Source organism: Canis lupus, chromosome 16, assembly GCF_011100685.1.
Source record: "Canis lupus familiaris isolate Mischka breed German Shepherd chromosome 16, alternate assembly UU_Cfam_GSD_1.0, whole genome shotgun sequence".
Taxonomy (NCBI): domain Eukaryota; kingdom Metazoa; phylum Chordata; class Mammalia; order Carnivora; family Canidae; genus Canis; species Canis lupus.
Window position 1 is genome coordinate 5,096,174 of NC_049237.1, and position 22,255 is coordinate 5,118,428.

A 22,255-nucleotide genomic window follows, 5' to 3' on the forward strand; every position below is an offset into this window, starting at 1 on the left:
CCTCAGCCTGTGTCTCTCTGTCTCTTATGAATAAATAAAATCTTTAAAAAAAAGTGTTACATAACAATATATCTGATAAATGATAACATACAAATGCATGTAAGAGCTACCCTCTTTTTTTATGGTTCCCTACTATGGTTATGATATTTTGCCAATACTCAGCTGGTGACCAATTAAGTTTGCTAGTAGTTTTTCATGATTATACATATTATCACAATGAACATCCTTGTACATGTGCCCTTGTGAATTAGGGCACATGTTTATAAAGACTACATAGAAATTTTGGGTCAGAGAGATGCACATTTAAATTTTTATTTGCATTAATTAATCTGCAAACTGTCCCTCAAATTTAAGTGTCATCAACAGCATATAAGAAAATATTTCCCATGGTACTTCCTTCTAGCTTTGTCTGTGTGGTCTTCCTGTAGTCCTTGAAAAATTCTGTGAATCTGGCAAAATATATAATAATTTTTATTATACATTGGGATCAGCGGGTTTTGGATTGCCAAAGTCATAGGACTAATAAGTGACCTAGATTAGAATTGAAATCTTCGATAACTGTTTTCTCTGAATTAAACTGAAAAGTGCTTTTAAATTTTATTTACTTTTTCATTTTAATACTTGCAACTAATTTAATAGTCTACTGTTGAGAAAGTCAAATTATTTCTGTCCAACTTTATTCAACAGAAATTAAGAAAATAGCCAATTAACCTCTGATTTTGAATGGAGCTCTTCATTATCTGTCAGTAACATTAGATTACATTATGCCAGTTTAAAAAAAGTTGTTAGTTACAGATGCATTTGATATACTTACTGGTAGTACCAATATATAAAGTTAATGATTTTAATGTATATTATCAGCCTAATTGCTCAACCATTGACATTGTAATATTTGACAGATATGCAAAACTTTTGCTGTATAAGCCAATGAAAATTTTACAAGATACAATTTAAATGGTGAAGTGAATAGATTTTTGAGGATGATCCATTATAACTTACAAAAAACATTTTATGTAAAATTACTTCTACCTTTGGTTCTTTTAGTTTGCCGCTTTCATTAACAGTAATATTTGTAACTCATTTTTCTAGGTGCTATCAATGAATTCATGCCATCATTATTTATGTTTGAAATACTCTACCATTCAAACATAATTTTATCTACATATATGGAAAGTATTTCAAACTAGATGCAATATTTTATTACTAAAATTTAAAGAGGGTAGAATACATTTTTTTTTTTTTTTTTTGGTCAGACTGTGTTGAAAACAAATAGTTTTAGGAACAGATAGGAACTTGTTTCTCCTTTCAGGGAGATTGTAGCCCTACTCTCAACTTAAAGGTAATGAGAGAAAAGTCTGCAGATTTCCTCATGGTTATTTTAGCATCCTTTGCCATTTAAAACAGTAATAGATGTGGACAGATTTGCTTCCTATGATCTAAATATTTCTCTTTTCATAAGCTGCTCTAAAAATATCAATTTAAATTTAGGCATAAGAAGGAATAGACATTAGAGAAAGTTTCGGTAATATGAAAGTAACGCTAATCTTACCTGAACTGGATTTATTGATAAGCAGTTTTACAGATTTGCCACTGAAATTCATGTCTCACTTCCTTGTTATATTTTGTTGCTTTTATTATTGTGGTGATCAGAGTCTGCAGCACATCAGACTTTGGTCTCTCTCCTGCTCAGTCGTAAGACCAGGGTATTAGATCTGTGTGTAATTTTGCTCTTGTGTTTAGGGCCTGGAACATAATAGGTATAAATGTTGAATTTCGTCAGATCTTTGTGGAAGACTATACTGTGAAGTTGACAACTCATTCTATTCAATAATCCATAGCCACTAAAAACTATTTCTTAGGTTTTCCTATTACTTGGGTGAACTGATTCTTATATAAAAAGATGTCCTATATTGTTCATTTTGTTCACAGAATATTGTTTTATATACTTAAATTGCTGATAGTTTACCATCTGTTTCTATGTATCAGTCTTTCTATCTCCGTATTCAGTTCCATGCCCATATTTTATATGTGAGACCCATTTTGCCTTTTGATGGTTTTGAGCTTTAAGGTTTTGATATTTAGGAAATGTGCAGAATATTCTGTGATCTTCTGCAAGTTATATTTGTGGCTTCATGTGAATGTGGGTGCCATTCCTCCTAAGGAAATGTGTCTTGTAGGTAATTAGTAAATATCTTTGTAAAAATTCTTATTTTTGTCATGCACTGTTTATGTAACTTAGGCTTTTTCTTTTTTTCTTTTTTTTTTTTTTTGTCCAGGAACACAGGCTTTTTTAGATTTATATTCATTCTAACAAAAATCGAGGAAGAGGACTGACGTATATTGAATGTTTAATGTGTTCTGGTATTCTGAAATTAAAAAAATAACAACAATAACAAAATAGTAATCTGTGGATTAAGAGAATTTGAAGAACAGTTGATCAGCAGCATCAAATTCCAGAGTGAAAGCAAGACCTAAAAGTCTCAGTTGGGGAGACAGCCAGTCTTACACGAATATCTTAGTATTTCCCAAATTTTAATTTTGTGCAACCTGACAGTTAATAGTGTTCACACATTATTTAGATGGTTACTTAATCTTAAAAAGTCTTAACAATCTTATATCTATAATTTTATTTTTTAAAGAAACTTTTTATATCAGAACAAAATATGAAAACTTATACCTGCCATAAATAGAACATATCTGTAAAAATTAATGAAGGACAAAACGTGATAACCATGTCCCATTGTCTCTTACTGAGCATGAGGCCTCTCTTCTTTCGTAAAGAAGAAAAAAAAACTAGCTTCAAGAGATATTGAAGACACACTATACACTCTTCCTCTTTTATTTAGTAAGAGGAATCCAAAAAGATACAAAAAGGAAATACATGCTCTCTTAGGTGATTCTGAATTACTTGGGTGTGTGCTGTGTAGGATCACTTCTATTGCAGTGGTCACTGGCTGAATGTGAAAAGATCCAAAGAGGAGAAAGCGTGATGTGTGTGTCTGAGTGCCTACTTTTTAATGTTTATCATTTGTGAGGTACTGCTCTAAGCTGCTTATATTGAAATGTTTTTTTTTTTTTTCTATTTGAAGCTCTTTTAAGAGCCTGTGCTGATGGAGGTGCCAACCGCTTATATGATACCATGGAAGGAGAGAGGGAAAGGTATGCTTTCTTTTAGTCTGTGTCCAAAACACCACTAATTCTGTTCTTCAGTTTGTTTTATTCTCTCCTTGATGAATGTTCCTCCTTAACGTTGCTTCAAAATTAACAGAAAACCACCTCACTGAGAGAGCTGCTCCACCATGTTGTATTATTTCTCTGTTTTGAGTATGTCTCTGAGAAAAACTAGGCCAATCATATTCTTATTTAAAAACTCCTCATTCTAGTCAAACAGATAAAGACAGTTATCCTATGGTTTCACTCATAAGTGGAATGTAAGAAACAGCACAGAGGATCATAGGGGAAAGGATGGAAAACTGAATGGGGAGAAATTAGAGAGGAAGACAAAGCATGAGAGACTCTTAACTCTAGGAAACAAACTGAGGGTTATTGGAGGGGAGGTAGGTGGGGGATTGGGGTCACTGGGTGATGGGCGTGAAGGAGGGCACTTGATGTGATGAGCCCTGGATGTTATACGCAACTGACGAATTACTGAACTCTACATCTGAAACTAATGATGTACTATATGTTGGCTAATTAAATTTGACTTAAGAATTTTTAGTAAATAAGTAAATAAAACCCATTGTCTCTGCTACTTCAGAAATTTCATTAAGTAGCATTATCAAATTTCAAAATCTGTAAGGGCTTTGAACGTTGACTAAAATAAAACTCAGTTTATTTTTTTATTTTTATTTTTTTTAAGATTTTATTTTATTTATCCATGAGAGACAGAGAGAGAGAGAGAGCAGAGACACAGGCAGAGAGAGACAGAAGCAGGCTCCATACAAGGACTCGATCCCGAGACTCCATCACGCCCTGGGCCGAAGCTAGATACTTAACCGCTGAGCCACCCAGGCATCACTAAAACTCAGTTTAAATGAATAAAAACCAACCTCATATAAACAAATGATACATCCTATGGCAGACGTGAGATTTTTGTAATAGTATTGAGTAAAGCTGAGTATAATTTAACTTAGTTACTTTTGAGTTATGCACACACATATATTTTAGGAGATAAATGACTTATTTCTTAATGATTTGTTGTCTGTGCTGTCGGTTTTTCTTATCTTTGCATGGTGAGCTATTTTTAGACAAGAGAATACGTTTGATGAGAGTAAATTTAAATCCAGCTCATTGCCAACATGTTTATAGTTCAGCCTCTTGGCAAACATAAGAATTTACAGTCTAGGTATAAGTAGACTAGCTGTGAAATTTAGTTCCACTTCTATCATATGTGTTATTAAATGTACTGAAATGTTTATAGTTTGAGAAATCACTTCCTTGCTGCAAAAAAATAAAATAAAAATATTATGATTCAACATACCACAGGTGTGAATTAAATATATGTAGTTTGAAATGATGTAAAATACAACTTTATGGCATCAGAATTTTTAACTTCAGGCTTCTAATATTGGAGCTGCTTTTTGAAAGCAGCCGGTTGCTTATAGGAGGAGAACATGTTTCCTTTGAGACTGGGAATGCTAATGTCTAGGGACTGGATGAATTATCAAAGAGTATGGCAATAGTGACAGCCTAGTTTAAATTCTTAACATTTTATGGTTCTTTATTTTTTAACTTTATGGTTTCCTCTGACCATATTCTCTAAGACCTGACATGGACAGTGTATGAAAAATACTCTAAACAGTGCCCGGGTCAGTTCAGGGAAGAGCATGATGCCCATGAGGCCAAGATTATGAATTGGGTATTGCGTTTCATGCCTATAGCTGGCTTACTGGCAAGAAACCTAGTACTGAGTACTATTTTTCTCATGGTAGGTGTAGCTCATGAACATATTTATATGAACCAGAGCTGTGAACAGATATTAACACAGTGCTTCCTAATTGTGCTGTGACCATAAAAACCATCTAAAATGCTTGTGAAAAAAAATACAGATTTCTATACTGATTCCTCTTACTGGATTGGGCTGGACGCTAATAAGATAACACACGATGCTTTTATTCACATTAGAAAGCAAAGCAGATTATGAAGTTTGTGGAGTGAATACCATCATTTTTGCCTAAATTTCAAAATAACATTTCTAATATTCTTAACAGACTTACAAGTAATCTTATGGAAGTCTTCCAAAAGATCTATATGCTTTATCTGAGAATCGTTTGACTGTATACAAAGATGTTCAAAGAAAATGTACTTTCCATTCCTTCTCTCGTTGTAGTAATGTGTGTGCCGTGATTCATACTCTGACACTTAGGGACATGGCTGGCCTGGATAGAGTGTCTAAATGGTGATGAATATACTAACTGCCTCATGTGGGAATTAAATCCTTGGAGTAAACCTCATTAAATACAAACTGTAACCAGTTACGCTAATTGGATATAGGTGACTAAACATGGTTCCTATTAGTTGCATTTTTAACAGAAAAGCCAGACAATGAAAAAGGAAAAAGATAGAAGTTTTTAAAAGCCAAGTATGATTGGCGGATCTGCTTGGCTTGTTGTATTTGTTTATTTAAAGTCCATATCTACATTGTAATACCTTATAATTATGCAATAAAACATGAATGTGTAGAGAATCATCTCCCACTGAAGACATTTGGAGTGGAAGGAAGACTGATGTCGGAAGAGAGAGGAGCAGGAGGAGGAGGAGGGTTTATAGAGGGTTAGAGCTGTGGCAAGCATCAGCAGTGACTTGACGTCTGATCTTGTGCCACTTTATTCCATCTTCATAAATGTCTGAAAATGCCTATATCTGTTTTTTCATAAAGAAGTCCTAGGTATTTTATATTGCTGAGAAAATAATACGTGTTGATTTGAACATATGTCAGTGAGTTGAGAGAAATAGAGGAAAAAAAAATATCTGTTACTTCTTAAGGAGCAAAGAATTACCTTGAGTCCACTCTGCTGGTTCTACTCTTTGGAGCAATAGAAACTGTGACTAAGTTTTCTTCTTTAGGTGAATATAAGCTCCCTGGTGCCTAGAAAATTGTGTGAGAATATTAGATACTCCACAAATATTTGTTAATAGATGAGTATTTTATTACAGTTATTCTGTTCTCTCTTCTCATAAGGTTTTGAGTGACTTTGGTTGACCTTCACATTTTAGATAAACCAGATAACCTAAGCCCTGAGGACTGACAGGTTCCTCAATTTGGCTGTCAGACTGAGGCAGGTTGAAGACCCAGTCAGGGAAATGTAGGATGGGCACCGCCAATGACATTTGAGTCTCAGCTTTAATTATGGACTTGAGATTAAAGAGGAAGAGGTTTTAGGAAGACTCCATACATTGTACTACTCTCCTCTCCTCCTCTCCCCTCCCCTCTTTTTTTCAGTCGAGAAAAAAGTCTAACTTCATTTATTTGGTTACCTAGTTTCTCCAACATTATTTTCGAAATCATCTGAACTATCCCCACTGATTTCTGATTCCAACATAATATGTAGATTAGTATATATGATATGTATTTTTTATTGCTGAGCTACAATGACATGATATTACAGATGTACAGCATAGTGATTCCACAACTCTGTTCCCATACTTTTAATTGACTGTTTTCCTAACCCCAGATAGCTGTTTTTAGAAATGTAGGGTACTGTGGTGGGGTATTAGATGTAGGAGCCAGTGCCTCCAATTATTATCAGCTTTAACCTGATACTGACTGAAGTTGCATGTCAGTGTTTTGGCAGTAATCTATAATTAAAAACTCCTGATAGCCTCATAACATCTGCCTCCTGCCTTCTTAAAAGTAGATAAAACCCACCATTGGTCTGAACCAGGATGGTAAAGCACAGCCTTGTAGTCAGAATAATCACAGGATGCAGAAAGAAAAAAGTACAAGTGAAGCAGGGTAAGATTTTCTAGGAAGATTTTATGGAACAGATTTTGTTTCTTGCCCATCATTGATAGCCATTGGAGGACTCATTTGTTTTTGTATTTTATAAGAAACACATTTTAAAAAATTTATTGTGAGAGAGAAAATGAGAGAGAGCGAGAGCGCGAGAGAGAGCATGAGTACAGGGAGAGGTACAGGGAGAAGCAGATTCCCTGATGAACAGGGAGTCTGACTTGAAGCTCTTCCAGGGACTCTGGGATCATGCCCTGAGCTGAAGGCAGACGCTTCCCCGACTGAGCCACCCAGGCACCACTCCCTCTTGTGTTTTTCTAGTGACAATTTTGTTGACACTATAGTAGATCAGCGAAGTGTTAAATGTTCACGTCAAAGAATATTGAAAGATTGCTATTTGTGGGTAGCAGGTAAACAGTAAAAGTTGTGGGAGAGTTAAGCGCCCTGCCCACCCCCACCCTCCGCTCCGACCCAGTGATTCCTCTTTCTGTGTCTTTAATAGATACTCAAAGAGTATCTGTGATAAGATGCTTTCATCAGTTTCTAAGCAGGGTCAGAAAAGCCATCAATGATGGCAGTGAATACCAACTTTTTCCACTGTAGGAGATCTTAAGAACAAGCATATAGAAAAGTGTACAAATTATAATGATAGAGCTCAATGAATTTTCACAAAGGGGAGCAGATGAGTAAATGGTACAGAGATCAATAAATAGGCTATTACCAGCATTGCAGAAGCCCTCCTCATGCTCCCTCCCATCACCATCTCCCCTCACAGGACACTGCTGCTGACCCAATACATGTTTTGTTAATTTTGCATATCTCTGGTCTTTATAAAATGGAATCTTAATATATCAAATTTTGACTATATGGACTTTTTCTGATATACAGAATTGATAGCTGTCTGACCCTGAAAAATGAATCAAGAAACATTTTTATAGGTTCTTATAAGAGAATTACACTAATTCTAATTAGGTCACACTAATTATGATAAGATGTTGAAGAAGTGATGGTGTCAAGAAGAGAGTGGGCGATGTGTAGAAACCAACCAGAATTACAAAATCAATGCCACATGAAAGTAATCTGACTGTATGGGAAAAAGAGTTGATCTCATTCTTTAAAAAAAGTACCTTTAAAGCTACGTAAACATTTGTAAACCTTATTCTATTAAGAAAGTTGAGGTAAACTGATCAAAAAATAAAGTAAAAAGAGCTTTGGAATGAGACAGACTCTCCTAAGAACAGTCCAGTGGCAGAAATAGGAATGTAGCATTTAACTTGTCATTCATTTATTCATTCAAATGCTTATTGGATACCTTCTATGGTTAGACATTTTCATAGTTACTGTGAATGTATGTTTCCCACCCACAAAAAAACTTAGAGTAATGGAAATAAAGAAGAAATTAGTACACAATATGATAGATTATAAAGCATATAATGAGAAAATTCTAGTCCAGTGTGATAGGTTGTGTGAAAGAGGAAAGCACAGAGGATGGACAGTTAATCTAGAATGAGGGTACTAGAAACAATTCTGAGGATCCCATTGGAGTGTAAAAGGTTAGGGTGTGTGTGTGTGTGTGTGTGTGTGTGTGTGTGTGTACACGGGAGCAGGTGTGTTGACTAGCAGGGAGGAGGGGAAGTTCTGTTTTGTCTCTTGGATACAGTCTAAACTCTTTACCTTGAGTTATCAGGGTTTGTCTTTTACATATCATTTTAGCCAAGCTGTTTCCTCTGTTTTCTCCTTTGCCTTCTCTTCTCACTGCCTGGGTTTCAGAAGAAACTTTGGGTAGTTTATTGTATTTTATTAATCAGTATAAACCACAATGACTTATATCTAGAAAGATTACGCCCATTTTGTCTGAAATCACGTATAGAATATGACGCACTTTTTTTCAGAAAGTCTTATATTTACATTGTGTCCTCATTCCTATCTCAATGAGTCTTTTATCATGAAATGAAGATTCTTGCCTTTGGATTCATTAACATTTTGAGAGTAACATGAATATCAGTGCTACATGTGAGAGTGTTTTTTAATTGTGATTTTAAAGGACACAGAGCCTCTAAAACTCATCTGTATACTAGTCTGAGGAATAGCTATGAATTTTGGTGTCATTAGCTTATAGGAGCTTGAAATGGGGAGGAGGAGTTGTTTTTTGGTTATTTTTCTCAGAATAATTGACGAATACAGCATCCTAAATAGAAAGTACTATAGATGATCATATATAAACATTATTCTAATTCAGCTCGGATGTTTAAGAGCTGCTCTCTGTTAAATTTAAAAGATAAGCATCCAGTAAAAATTCCCTGAAATCACACAGTTGACCATTCACATAGACAGGCCTTGACGAAGTGGGATGATGGGAGAGTTTGTAGCGCTCAAACAGGAAAGGAGGAGTCGTGCTTGATCCCTTATTTTCGTTCAGACCATTAATTTTCTCACAGTTTGGATTTCATACTTCCCAGCTTTATATATGCTTGCAGCTTTCTTACGAGCAGATCCATACCACTTTTCAGAGTGATCCAATGGGAATCTGACTATCTAAACTCCCTGTGCCCTCGCTAAGCCAACTTCAGACTGTGATTTAAATAACTAAGTAACAACAACAACAAAAATAATAACTAAGTAACATATGATTCTAACTGTTACAGATCGGCTTCAAAACCAGGCACCTGGCTGCAAGTATCTGACACACTCTTGAAGGAACCAGTGACCTGTCTGTCCCCAGATGGATAACTTAACAGTTTTGTTCTCTGTCCATTCACTGCAGATAACAGGAATTCCAGGTTAGGAATTGTGGAGTGAGAAGGCATGCACACTCTTTAGTTAGATCAGGATCCAGGCAGCCCCGGTGGCCCAGTGGTTTGGTGCCACCTTCAGCCTAGGGTGTGATCCTGGAGACCTGGGATTGAGTCCCATGTCAGGCTCCCTGCATGGATCCTGCTTCTCCCTCTGCCTGTGTCTCTGCCCCCTACCCCCCTCTCTCTGTCATAAAAAAAAAAAAAAAAAAAAAAAAATCTTAGATCAGGATCCAAAATCTGATTCCATGACCTCATTACTAGGAGACATTGGCAAGTAATTTCACTTCCTTGAGCTGTTATTTCTCCATCTGGGACATTTCAGGAAGAGATTAGGGTCTTGTGGAGTAGTCAGAGAAATCTTTATGAAGAAATATATTACTTGGGCTGCTTACACAAGAGTTGGATAAACAGGATAAAGGATGGCTCTTCAAAGTTATGATGTGATGAATTATAGAATAGTTGAATATGCGTTGGACAATAGCTGTAAATATTCTCCCATGGTTAATGCTTTGCATGTAGTAATTGTACAACATCCTAGAAAGGTCGTAAGCTCTTTTCATATTGTGGTTGGAATGAAGGAATATAATATTTAGCTTTTCTGATTCTTTATTTTGGTTTTGATCATCTTTGTTCAGGTATAATTTCATACAATAAAGTTCATCCACTTTAAGCATTCAAATCAATATATTATGAAGTAGTATACAGGCATATCCACCAGCAGTCAAGAGTAGAATGTGTCCATCATCCCAAAAAGTTCCTTCCTGTCTCTTGGCATCAGTCCCCAACTCCTTTACCCTGGCTCCTGAAACCTTCTAGAATGTCCTATAAATGGAGTCAGTCATTCAGCTTGTTGTCTTATGTATCTGCCTTTTTTACTTACCAAATGTTTCTGAGGTTGATCCATGTGATTGTGTGTAATTTGTCCCTTTTCACTGTTGAGTGCTGCTCTATTATGTGGGTACACCACAATCTTGTTTGTTCATTGGATGTGGTTGATAGACCTGATTCTTAAGAATTATCTTTTTAGTTGGAATCTGTTACCACTTTATTCAAGTGATTCTTTGGGAGGAATGTTAGTTCTTTTAGTCAAAGCCAAACATAATTTTCGAAGTTGTCACTTCAACCCTAGAAGTTATATAAATAGTAGTAGAGATTCATATATAACACTTACATTCCCCGTATCTTAGTGAAAATCTTGCAAAAGCTTGCTCAGTACCGCTAGTTTTTTATGGAATAAGACCATTAATATAAAATTATTATGGAATGAATTGGTGTCAAGGATCTGAGCAGATACTGTGTTCTCAGCCTCTAATATATATGACAATTGATTTCAGTTGACCTGTGACTGTAATTTTCTCAGTGACTGGATTTATTTTAACTAATGTTTGTGCATTTGATGGCATAGATACTTTCAGTATGTTTGAACATATAGAAAGGAAACAATGTGTACTTAAGGAAATCTAAAGATCATTGGTTTACCTTGATTTCTTTTTTTTTTTTTTAAAAAGATTTTATTTATTATTTATTCATGAGAGAGAGAGAGAGAGAGAGAGAGAGACGGGCAGAAGGAGAAGCAGGCTCCATGCAGGGAGCCCAACGTGGGACTCGATCCCGGGACTCCAGGATTGCGCCCTGGGCTGAAGGCAGGCGCCAAACCGCTGAGCCACCCAGGGATCCCCTACCTTGATTTCTTGTAAGCCTAGCCTTAAGCAATTTTAGTCACTTGCTTCAACAAGTTTCTATTAAAAAGTATTTATTCAATCAAATTACTAAGGTCTGTAAGCATGTCAACATTATTGGGTCTTTGAATCTAAGTGATGGAAGGTAGAAATGATTAGTACATTTAAAAGAAAATTTGTAATAGGAGTCTTGTTATTAAAGAACGCTACACAATAAACTGAGGGCATATTTATCTTGAATTGTTGATTGAATTAGCTTTGTAATATATTTTAGTCTGTTGGTTATCAAATGCTATAAATCAGAGATCTCAAAGTCATCCATGCATAGCTCTGAATCATTTAGGGGGGCCTAGGGGGTGGAATGTGTATGTAGAGATGCTATGTTTGTCAGATCATGCATGAAGTCAGAATAAATTTTCAGAGTGAAATCATTTTAAGCAGCTGCAGGAAGTCAGTTTACAACTAAATTTAATCAGAGGCATTGTTCTTTATGGCTATTCTATTTCATAAAGTATGTTCCTGACAAAACCCTTTTCTTTTCCTGCACTGTGGATGGAGTCTTCAGAAATAAATTTCCCTCAGATGATTTTTCAGAGGAACCTGGATCATCTATCAAAAGTTTTGAGTAATACATGACTCTTTTAATTTTACTGTTTGAAAACAAACTTGAATAGTTTTAGCACTTGTTAATATAATTTAAGAGTTCATGTTTTTCAAGGTTTTCAGCTTATTTTCAATATATTATTAGATTGTAGAGTTAGTAATAATTGAGAATAATCACATAATATATCCTATGTGATTATTATATATAATATATATTATATATTATTTATAATATTATATATTTCAAAATATTAGATTGCAGTTGAGAATAATCACATATAATTATATATATTATTAATATATGTGTAATGATAGAGAATAATCGCATTATATATATTATATATACCATATGTATGTCCCTGTCTGATTTTTCATACTTATTTAAGTGTGTGCACATACATGCCTGCTTGCACATGTACACCTAGATACTACTGTGTGGTTTTCTCATTATTAAAATTTTGGCTTTGTATTATCAGACCAGAGTAAGCAGCATGACTCCAGTAAGACAGCATGCATTATCTGTTGACACATCATTATAAGACATGAAACTTGAGTTGATGGTGGGATTGCACCTGAGCCAGCTATGGCTTTCCTATTAAATAAGGTCAGAAAAGTGACAGCTAGAATTCAGTTTAAGCAAGGGCTAGTTAATAAATTTTGTGAGAATATATCCAAATGGCACTCACACCAAGATAAGCTCTGGACTTTTCACTTACAATTCTGGGTTAGAGATCTGAGAGGTGTTTGAGACTATATTTCTTGAAGACTTCAATTTTACCTCTAGCCAGAGAATTCAAGAATATGCTGAAGAGTCTCCAAAAAGCTATTTAAAATATGACAGAAAATATTTTACCACCCTAAGGAAAAAAATCATTGTGTGTAAATATATATATATACACACACATGTTTGTATATATCCATGTATATATTATGTCTAATATGCATACCTCAGAGCTGCTTCACAGTCAGGAGAAGGGAACTTAAATGATGAGCAGGGAGACACACTATTCTGTAAATGCCCAGATTGAGAGGATAAAAATCATAAATATTAAAAATGTTGACTTACTCTGCAAATTGTCTGATTTAGAATTGCACTTAGCACTTTTGTTGAATGAGATCAGCCATGCTTTGCTTGGACTGTAGGGAAGAAGGTGTTCATCCCACAGCATTTAGATCCATGAGCTCTGTTTTGGATGTCTGGTTACGTTCATTTGTGCTCTGGATACCATGCATGCGTGCCTGACATCTGGGGTATGCTCCATAAGGCAGGAGGGGCCGTGGAGGGGGTGGTTGTTTAAGCATTAGTGCTGTTTAGCAATGATTACTGAAAATATTGGTGCCATCTAAATACTGGTTTCTCTTACTTGATCAGTTATTTTAAAAACCATTGGCATGCCCATTGAAATGCCAAGGAGTTAGTTTTAACATGGAGGTACTTTTTTTTTTTTTTTTTTAAGAACACTGTATCTGATTAACTTATAAAAACCCTCTTGTATTAAAAGAAACAAACACCCCTCTTTTTAAACTTCATTGATAACATCCCTCTTTCTTCTTCTTTCTTTCAAGTATTATAATTCCTTCAAAACTCTGCTCATGTGTTGTGTTTCCCCAGAAGTCTTTGCTGGTAACTACCAGTTTCTGTAGACCTAAGTCAGACATAAATTAAAATTTTCTGAGCAATCTCCAACTATTATCCTACATTATGTTGAAATTGTCTGTAGGTGTTTCTACTTAATTAGACAAAACTCCTTCTTCTTGTTTTATCTTGGGAAATAGCTCTAGCACACAGGACCAAATTTGACAAAAGATGATAACTAAATATTTTTAGTTGAACAGTATTGATAGTTTTCCCTGAAAATATAATAATTTCCTCAAAGGCCAGTAGATGACAAATCCTGAATGAACTAGGTAAGGGTATTTGGTGGCTAGATTTCTTGCTCTCACATGTTATGGTCAGTGTCCTTCCGAGGTGTTCTCTTACCCATTGCTTCCCTTGTAACATTTATCACAACACATTGGAATCACCTCTTTGCATGTCCCCTCTAGCCTATCCCCCCAGTGAAAGCATTGCATTATGTCTGGGCTTTTTCATGGTCTCCTTCCCAGGAAGCAGGTCACTATTATATTTAATAGTAAGAATGATTAGACATGCTCTTCCATAAAAATGTAATGTATTCTACTTTCATAGATTAAGTATGAAAACATATTTCTGACCCAGTAAAGTAATTCTTAGTTACTTTTATTTAAGAGAAGAATCAGAGACTAGTATTAAAAGTTCTTCAGGTAACATTGTTAGGAATTAATTTTTTTTTTTTTTATCAGTGGGGTTCCTGATTATAAAGAACAGAAAATCTCTGACCAATGTAAACAACATTGATAAAATCAATTAAAAATACTATAGTTAACAATAAGTGGGAAGACTGGAAAGTTAGGCTTGGAAAGAAATATGCCAGAAGATGGAAACCAAATCCATGGTATATTTGCATGTTAAGAACAAGGGAAAGCTTGCACTCCGCCCTCTATGAGCCAGGCACTGGGGCTGCTGCAGAATTCCCAGTGGCCTGTCTTTTCTTGTGTAAAAGCATTTGATTGACCAAACTGAGAAGGTAAGGGAAAATCTGCCCTTACCTTACCCTTGTTTGTCTGGGTGGCATGAGTAAATACCTGACTCCTGTTTGTTTCTGGAGTGGGCTGTGCCTAGCATCAAGATTCACACTGTGTTAGCTTCTGTAAACATGGGTAAGGACAGCCAAATGCAAATACAAATGCAAATGCAAATAAAATCTCCACAAATGCCCACCCACAACACCTCCTCTCTGGCTGCCCCTGCTATATCACTGTGTCCTGGGATCAGCTAAGGGTCTTCAGGAATCTCCTTCATACTTCCCCTGCCATAGGCATCTCTGTAGCTTAAAACATACTGTGACATAAAATGCCCCTAGAATACAAGATTTTTCCCCCCTCACTCTCTTAATGACAGTAAAAAGGAAGTAAATGTTTACCTATCATATATGTAAATGATAAAAGACCTCTCATGTATTCTGAGAAATTTAATAACATTCCTCACAGATTTTTAGACATGGGTTTAGTGAAGTGTGTGGGTGGCTCAGTCGGTTAAACCTGATTTGAGCTCAGGTTATGATCTCAGGATCATGAGATTGAGCCCTGAGTTTGGGCTCCACACTGAGAGAAGCCTGTTTGGGATTCATTCTCTCTCTCTCTCTCTCTCTCTCTCTCTCTCACCCTCTTCCCCTGTTTCCTCTACCTCCACCCCTGTGTGTGTACTCTCTCTCTCTCTCTCTCTTTCACTCTCACGAAAAAAAAAAATAAATAAAGGTGGCATAGTGTATACTTCTTTAATTTTAGAAAGCCTTGCTTTTAATCAGATGATTGTTTTTCTCTGAGTTCATGTTATCGTGTATATTTTTCTGAGTAGACTCCTTAAAATACCACTCCTATGATTCATGATTTTTCTGCAGGGTTTGTGATATTTTTTAGATTGCTTTTAACTTTTAAAAATATCTTCCTCTCAATGAACTATTACCAAGACACATTTACATCACACAGCATTAGGTTTTCTTTACTTGATCTGAATCTTTGTGGCAATTAGGAGAATTTTTTTTCGTCATTTGCACTATGTAAAAAGGTTTCATTGCTTAAAAGCACAGCTTTAAGAATACAATAATACAAATTATTACAAAATTCCCTTGATTTTTCATTTTAGGAAGAAATTTGCCCTGATTTAGTTCTTACTAAAAAAATTAGAAGTTTATAGATGGAAAAAAATGTCTTGTGACTGAAGCATAGCACTTAAAAAGGCAGCTGAAGCTAGAAGCTTAGAATGCAGTTTTCTGTCTACTGCTCTCATCATGTTTTTTTACTTCATGCAAAATTCACTTATTTATCACTAGCGGCCTCTAGTGTGTATTCAATTTTTTCCTAGGCTGTACATTAGTGGGTTATTAGTAACTAGAGAGCAGTTCCATGTGTTAGGAGCAAGAAAAACAACTATAGTTTCTGTCATCTTATCATTGTATCAGTCAGTGAAAAGAACATTTTCACATAGGAATGTGGTCTTAATACTCCTTTTTACCAGTAATAGGCTTTTATGGTGAATTTCCTCAGTATGGCAGCTATTCACCAACTTGTACCTCTGATGTGGTGGGGAGAAGTAGTTGATGGTCATGAATAACACTGGTGCAGTCTGATGCTTTAATATGATGGAGTCAAGTTAGGATACAGGTGACATTACCAACAGGTTACCAAAACCAACAATTTTAGCCAAATCATATATAGCAAAGTCTGAACTTTGTGTTCAATTTTAAACAAGCAATTTTTAATGAAATTATAATTACAAATAATAGCAATAGGAAAATCAATTCACTTAAATGAGCCAAATCTGTACTATTTAGTATTTACCTTTTGATTATTGATTTGACTTTATACATTCCTTTTCTTTCTTTCTTCCTTCTTTTCTTTTCTTTTCTTTTCTTTTCTTTTCTTTTCTTTTCTTTTTTCTTTTCTTTTCTTTTCTTTCTTTCTTTTCTTTTCTTTTCTTTTCTTTTCTTTTCTTTTCTTTTCTTTTCTTTTCTTTTCTTTTTTTTCTTTTCTTTCTTTACAGAGTGTGATATAAGTAGGGCAGGAACAGAGGGAGAAGGGGAAAGCATCTTAAGCAGACTCCATGCTCAGCTTGAAGCCTGATGCAGGGCTCAATCTCATGACCCCGATTTCCATGACCTAGGCTGGAATCAAGAATTGGATGCTTAACTGACTGAGCTACCCAGGCACCCACGTATAGTCCTTTCTCTTAAAGATATCTCGTTCACTACCCTCACGCACTCTCCTACTTGTAGAAGTAATACAGGTTCATTATAAGGAATTTGTGGAATATAGGAAGATAAAAAGTAAAATAAAAATAACTTAAATTCACCTAGTTTCTCAGTATTCATATTTTTACATAACCTTTTCATTTTCATATTTTTGTAATCATGTTTCTCTTACTGAGTGTATGCATGCACACATAATAAAATAGGGATTTTTGTGCATATATTGTTTTACAGCATACCTGTTTGACACTATTATGAACACATTATGTCATTAAATACAAGTTTCATTACGTTCTTTATCAGTCTTCATATGTCAGAAGCATGTTTGCAATTTTTTATAATATCAGTAAGTAAAACTTAGATAAGTTTACATGAGTTCTTGGCACTTAAAGTAGATTCTTGGAAATTAAGATATGAGGTCAAAAGTTATGAATTTAAAAGTATTTTTTCCCACTTTTCAGGCTGTTTTTTCACTTTAAGAAATATTTTATTTATTTATTCATGAGAGACAGAGAGAGGCAGAGACATAGGCAGAGGGAGAAGCAAGTTCCAGCCAGGGAGCCCAATTTGGGACTCCAGGATCATACCCTGAGCCAAAGGCCAATGCTCAACCACTGAGTCACCTGGGTGCCCTGTTTTTTTACATTCTTGATGGAATCTTTTGAATCACAAGAGTTTTAAATTCTGAGGAAGTCTGGCTTACCTATTATTTCATTTGTGGTTCTGGTGCCACATATAAGATTCTTTGCTAAATCCAAGATTGAGATTTTACTCTGTTTTCTTCAAAAATTTTATAGTTTTAGCTTTTACATTTAGTTCTTTCAACTATTTTGATTTTGTGTGTGTGTGTGTGTAGTGTGAAATAAGGGTTGAACTTCGTTCTTCTGTCTGTAGCTATCCAGTTATTTCAGCCATTTCCAGTTATTCCAGTCATTTGTTGCCAGGTGTTTTGAGACCACAATTCTTGCTCTACTGAATGGTGTTGGTACCCTTGTCAAAACTCAATTGACTGTAGATGTATGAGCTTCTTTTGTACATTCTGATATCTGTTCCATTGATCTGTATGTCTAGCCTGGTGCCATCATCACACCATCTTGATGATTACCTTGCTTTGTCGTAAGTTTTGACATTGAGAAGTATGTCCTCCGACCTTACTCTTCTTTATTAATTTGCCTATTCTGAGTTCCTTACAATTGCATATGAATTTTAAAATCAGTTTGTCAGTTTTTACAAAAAGTCAGTGGATTCTGATACAGGTTGTGTCAAATTTGCTGATGAATTAAATCATATTGATGAGCACTATTGCTATCTTACAATGTCAAGTTTCAAAAAAAAATGCAAAAGAAGTTTAACATTTCTTTTGGACAGATTAGTAGAAAGACACAAAATACTGAAACTGACTAAGAAGAAATAGGCAATCTGAATAGACTTCATGGCAATGAAGGGATTGAATTAGAAATTTGGAAAAAAACAAAACAAAACAAAATACCGAAACTACTTCAAAGGAGAGCCTAGTTCCAGATGGTGTACCATTGATTTCTAAAAAGCATTCAAAAAATAATTAATACCAGTTCTTCAAAGCCTTTCAAAAAATAGAAGAGGAAATGCTTCCCAACTCATTTTCTAAGGTTTGTGTTCCCCTAATACCAGAACTAGACCAGTAAGAATACAAGAAAATGGTAGTTCTATTTTTTTAAATATGGATGCAGGAATCTCCAACAAAATAGTAGGAAACTGAATCTAACAGTGTATAGAAAGGATTATCCACCATGACCAAATGTGATTTATCTGAGGAATGAAAAGGTGGTTCAACTTCTGAAAGGCATAAAAAGAAAGAAGTAAAACTATCTCTATTTGCAGATAATATGATCTTACTTATATATAAAATCTTAAGTATACCACTAAAAAAAATGATTAGAACTAATAAGTTCAGCAAGTTTTCAGGGCACAAGAGCAATATATTAAAACCAGTTATATTTTTATAAGCTTTGAGTGAACAATTTGAAAATGAAATGATGAAACAATGACATTCATGATAGTATCAAAAGAATAAAAGTATATATATATATATTTTAATTTTTTTAAATTTTTATTTATTTATGATAGTCACACAGAGAGAGAGAGAGAGAGAGAGAGGCAGAGACACAGGCAGAGGGAGAAGCAGGCTCCATGCACCGAGCCTGATGTGGGACTCGATCTCAGAGCCCTGGGATCATGCCCTGAGCCAAAGGCAGATGCTCAACTGTTGAGCCACCCAGGCGTCCCTATTCTGTTCTTTTGAATTACTTGTTTTATCAATTTCTAAATGAGTATTGTTGAAAATGACAATGAATTTGTCTTTTTAAAAAAATTTTTGCTTTGAGTATCTTGGGCTGTTTTAGTATATATTGATTGGCTGATTGTCTTGATTAAGTTATCCCTTTATCATTATGAAATTGCCCCTTCTTTATCTTTACCAATATTCCTTCTTCTGATATCCACCTTGTCTTATAGTGATATATCTACCTTGCTTTCTTTCTGTGAGTATTTGCATGGTATATTTCTTTATATGCTTTTTTTTTTTTTTTTTTTTTTGCACATAGGGGTGCACGTATATTTTTATTTGTTTATTTTTTAATAAATTTATTTTTTTATTGGTGTTCAATTCACAAACATACAGAATAACACCCAGTGCTCATCCCGTCAAGTGCCCCCCTCAGTGCCCGTCACCCATTCACCCCCCCCCCCCCCACCCACCTCCCCTTTCACCACCCCTAGTTCGTTTCCCAGAGTTAGGAGTCTTTATGTTGTGTCTCCCTTTCTGATATTTCCCACACATTTCTTCTCCCTTCCCTTATATTCCCTTTCACTATTATTTATATTCCCCAAATGAATGAGAACATATAATGTTTGTCCTTCTCCGATTGACTTCACTCAGCATAATACCCTCCAGTTCCATCCACGTTGAAGCAAATGGTGGGTATTTGTCATTTCCAATGGCTGAGGAATATTCCATTGTATACATAAACCACATCTTCTTTATCCATTCATCTTTCGATAGACACCGAGGCTCCTTCCATAGTTTGGCTATTGTGGACATTCCTGCTATAAACATCGGGGTGCAGGTGTCCCGGCGTTTCATTGCATCTGTATCTTTGGGGTAAATCCCCACCAGTACAATTGCTGGGTCATAGGGCAGGTCTATTTTTAACTCTTTGAGGAACCTCCACTCAGCTTTCCAGAGTGGCTGCACCAGTTCACATTCCCAACAACAGGGCAAGAGGGTTCCCTTTTCTCCGCATCCTCTCCAACATTTGTTGTTTCCTGCCTTGTTAATTTTCTCTATTCTCGCTGGTGTGAGGTGGTATCTCATTGTGGTTTTGATTTGTATTTCCCTGATGGCAAGTGATGCAGAGCATTTTCTAATGTGCATGTTGGCCATGTCTATGTCTTCCTCTATGAGATTTCTCTTCATGTCTTTCGCCCATTTCATGATTGGATTGTTTGTTTCTTTGTTGTTGAGTTTAATAAGTTCTTTATAGATGTTGGAAACTAGCCCTTTATCTGATACGTCATTTGCAAATATATTCTCCCATTCTGTAGGTTGTCTTTTACTTTTGTTGACTGTATCCTTTGCTGTGCAAAAGCTTCTTATCTTGATGAAGTCCCAATAGTTCATTTTTGCTTTTGTTTCTTTTGCCTTCGTGGATGTATCTTGCAAGAAGTTACAGTGGCTGAGTTCAAAAAAGGTGTTGCCCGTGTTCTCTAGGATTTTGATGGAATCTTGTCTCACATTTAGATCTTTCATCCATTTTGAGTTTATCTTTGTGTATGGTGCAAGAGAGTGGTCTAGTTTCATTCTTCTGCATGTGGATGTCCAATTTTCCCAGCACCATTTATTGAAGAGACTGTCTTTCTTCCAATGGATAGTCTTTCCTCCTTTATCGAATATTAGTTGGCCATAAAGTTCAGGGTCCACTTCTGGGTTCTCTATTCTGTTCCATTGATCTGTGTGTCTGTTTTTGTGCCAGTACCACACTGTCTTGATGACCACAGCTTTGTAGTACAACCTGAAATCTGGCATTTTGATGCCCTTGGATATGGTTTTCTTTTTTAAAATTCCCCTGGCTATTCGGGGTCTTTTCTGATTCCACACAAATCTTAAAATAATTTGTTCTAACTCTCTGAAGAAAGTCCATGGTATTTTGATAGGGATTGCATTAAACATGTAAATTGCCCTGGGTAACATTGACATTTTCACAATATTAATTCTGCCAATCCATGAGCATGGAATATTTTTCCATCTCTTTGTGTCTTCCTCAATTTCTTTCAGAAGTGTTCTATAGTTTTTAGGGTATAGATCCTTTACCTCTTTGGTTAGGTTTATTCCTAGGTATCTTATGCTTTTGGGTGCAATTGTAAATGGGATTGACTCCTTAATTTCTCTTTCTTCAGTCTCATTGTTAGTGTATAGAAATGCCACTGATTTCTGGGCATTGATTTTGTATCCTGCCACGCTACCAAATTGCTGTATGAGTTCTAGCAATGTTGGGGTGGAGGCTTTTGGGTTTTCTATGTAGAGTATCATGTCAAGGCGAAGAGGGAGAGGTTGACTTCTTCTTTGCCAATTTGAATGCCTTTAATGTCTTTTTGTTGTCTGATTGCTGAGGCTACGACTTCCAGTACTATGTTGAATAGCAGGGGTGAGAGTGGACATCCCTGTCTTGTTCCTGATCTTAGGGGAAAGGCTCCCAGTGCTTCCCCATTGAGAATGATATTTGTTGTGGGCTTTTCATAGATGGCTTTTAAGATGTCGAGGAATGTTCCCTCTATCCCTACACTCTGAAGAGTTTTGATCAGAAATGGATGCTGTATTTTGTCAAATGCTTTCTCTGCATCTAATGAGAGGATCATATGGTTCTTGGTTTTTCTCTTGCTGATATGATGAATCACATTGATTCTTTTCTGAGTGTTGAACCAGCCTTGTGTCCCGGGGATAAATCCTACTTGGTCATGGTGAATAATTTTCTTAATGTACTGTTGGATCCTATTGGCCAGTATCTTGTTGAGAATTTTTGCATCCATGTTCATCAGGGATCTTGGTCTGTAATTCTCCTTTTTGGTGGGGTCTTTGTCTGGTTTTGTAATTAAGGTGATGCTGGCCTCATAGAACGAATTTGGAAGTACTCCATCTCTTTCTATCTTTCCAAACAGCTTTAGTAGAATAGGTATGGTTTTTTCTTTAAACGATTGATAGAATTCCCCTGGGAAGCCATCTGGCCCTGGACTTTTGTGTCTTGGCAGGTTGTTGATGACTCCTTCAATTTCCTCCCTGGTTATTGGCCTGTTCAGGTTTTCTATTTCTTCCTGTTCCAGTTTTGGTAGTTTGTGGCTTTCCAGGAATGCGTCCATTTCTTCTAG

At 35.7% G+C, this 22,255-nt stretch overlaps 1 protein-coding gene and 1 long non-coding RNA gene across 7 annotated transcripts in view; one reads left to right on the plus strand and one right to left on the minus strand.

Moving 5' to 3' along the window:
- Positions 1 to 22,255, plus strand: part of TPK1 (thiamin pyrophosphokinase 1) — a 325,794-nt gene that overhangs the window by 114,632 nt on the left and 188,907 nt on the right. For 4 of the 5 annotated variants that reach the window (XM_038559275.1, XM_038559278.1, XM_038559279.1 and 1 more), the window contains exon 3: positions 3,090 to 3,159. The exons of the other annotated variant lie outside the window; for it this stretch is intronic. In XM_038559275.1, coding sequence (XP_038415203.1) covers positions 3,090 to 3,159 — 70 coding nt within the window. The remainder of the gene's footprint in view (positions 1 to 3,089; positions 3,160 to 22,255) is intronic. 5 annotated transcript variants of the gene reach the window in all.
- The window catches only part of LOC111090216, a 32,301-nt gene continuing 10,384 nt past the window's right edge, over positions 339 to 22,255 (minus strand). Inside the window, exons 1-4 of one of the 2 annotated variants that reach the window (XR_005371210.1) lie at positions 8,627 to 8,706; positions 6,000 to 6,088; positions 1,550 to 1,743; positions 339 to 449 (exon numbers count right to left, since the gene is read on the minus strand). This is a non-coding gene — a long non-coding RNA (uncharacterized LOC111090216). Of the gene's footprint in view, positions 450 to 1,549; positions 1,744 to 5,999; positions 6,089 to 8,626; positions 8,707 to 22,255 lie in introns of those variants that run through there. The other variant, XR_005371209.1, reaches the window with a different exon arrangement.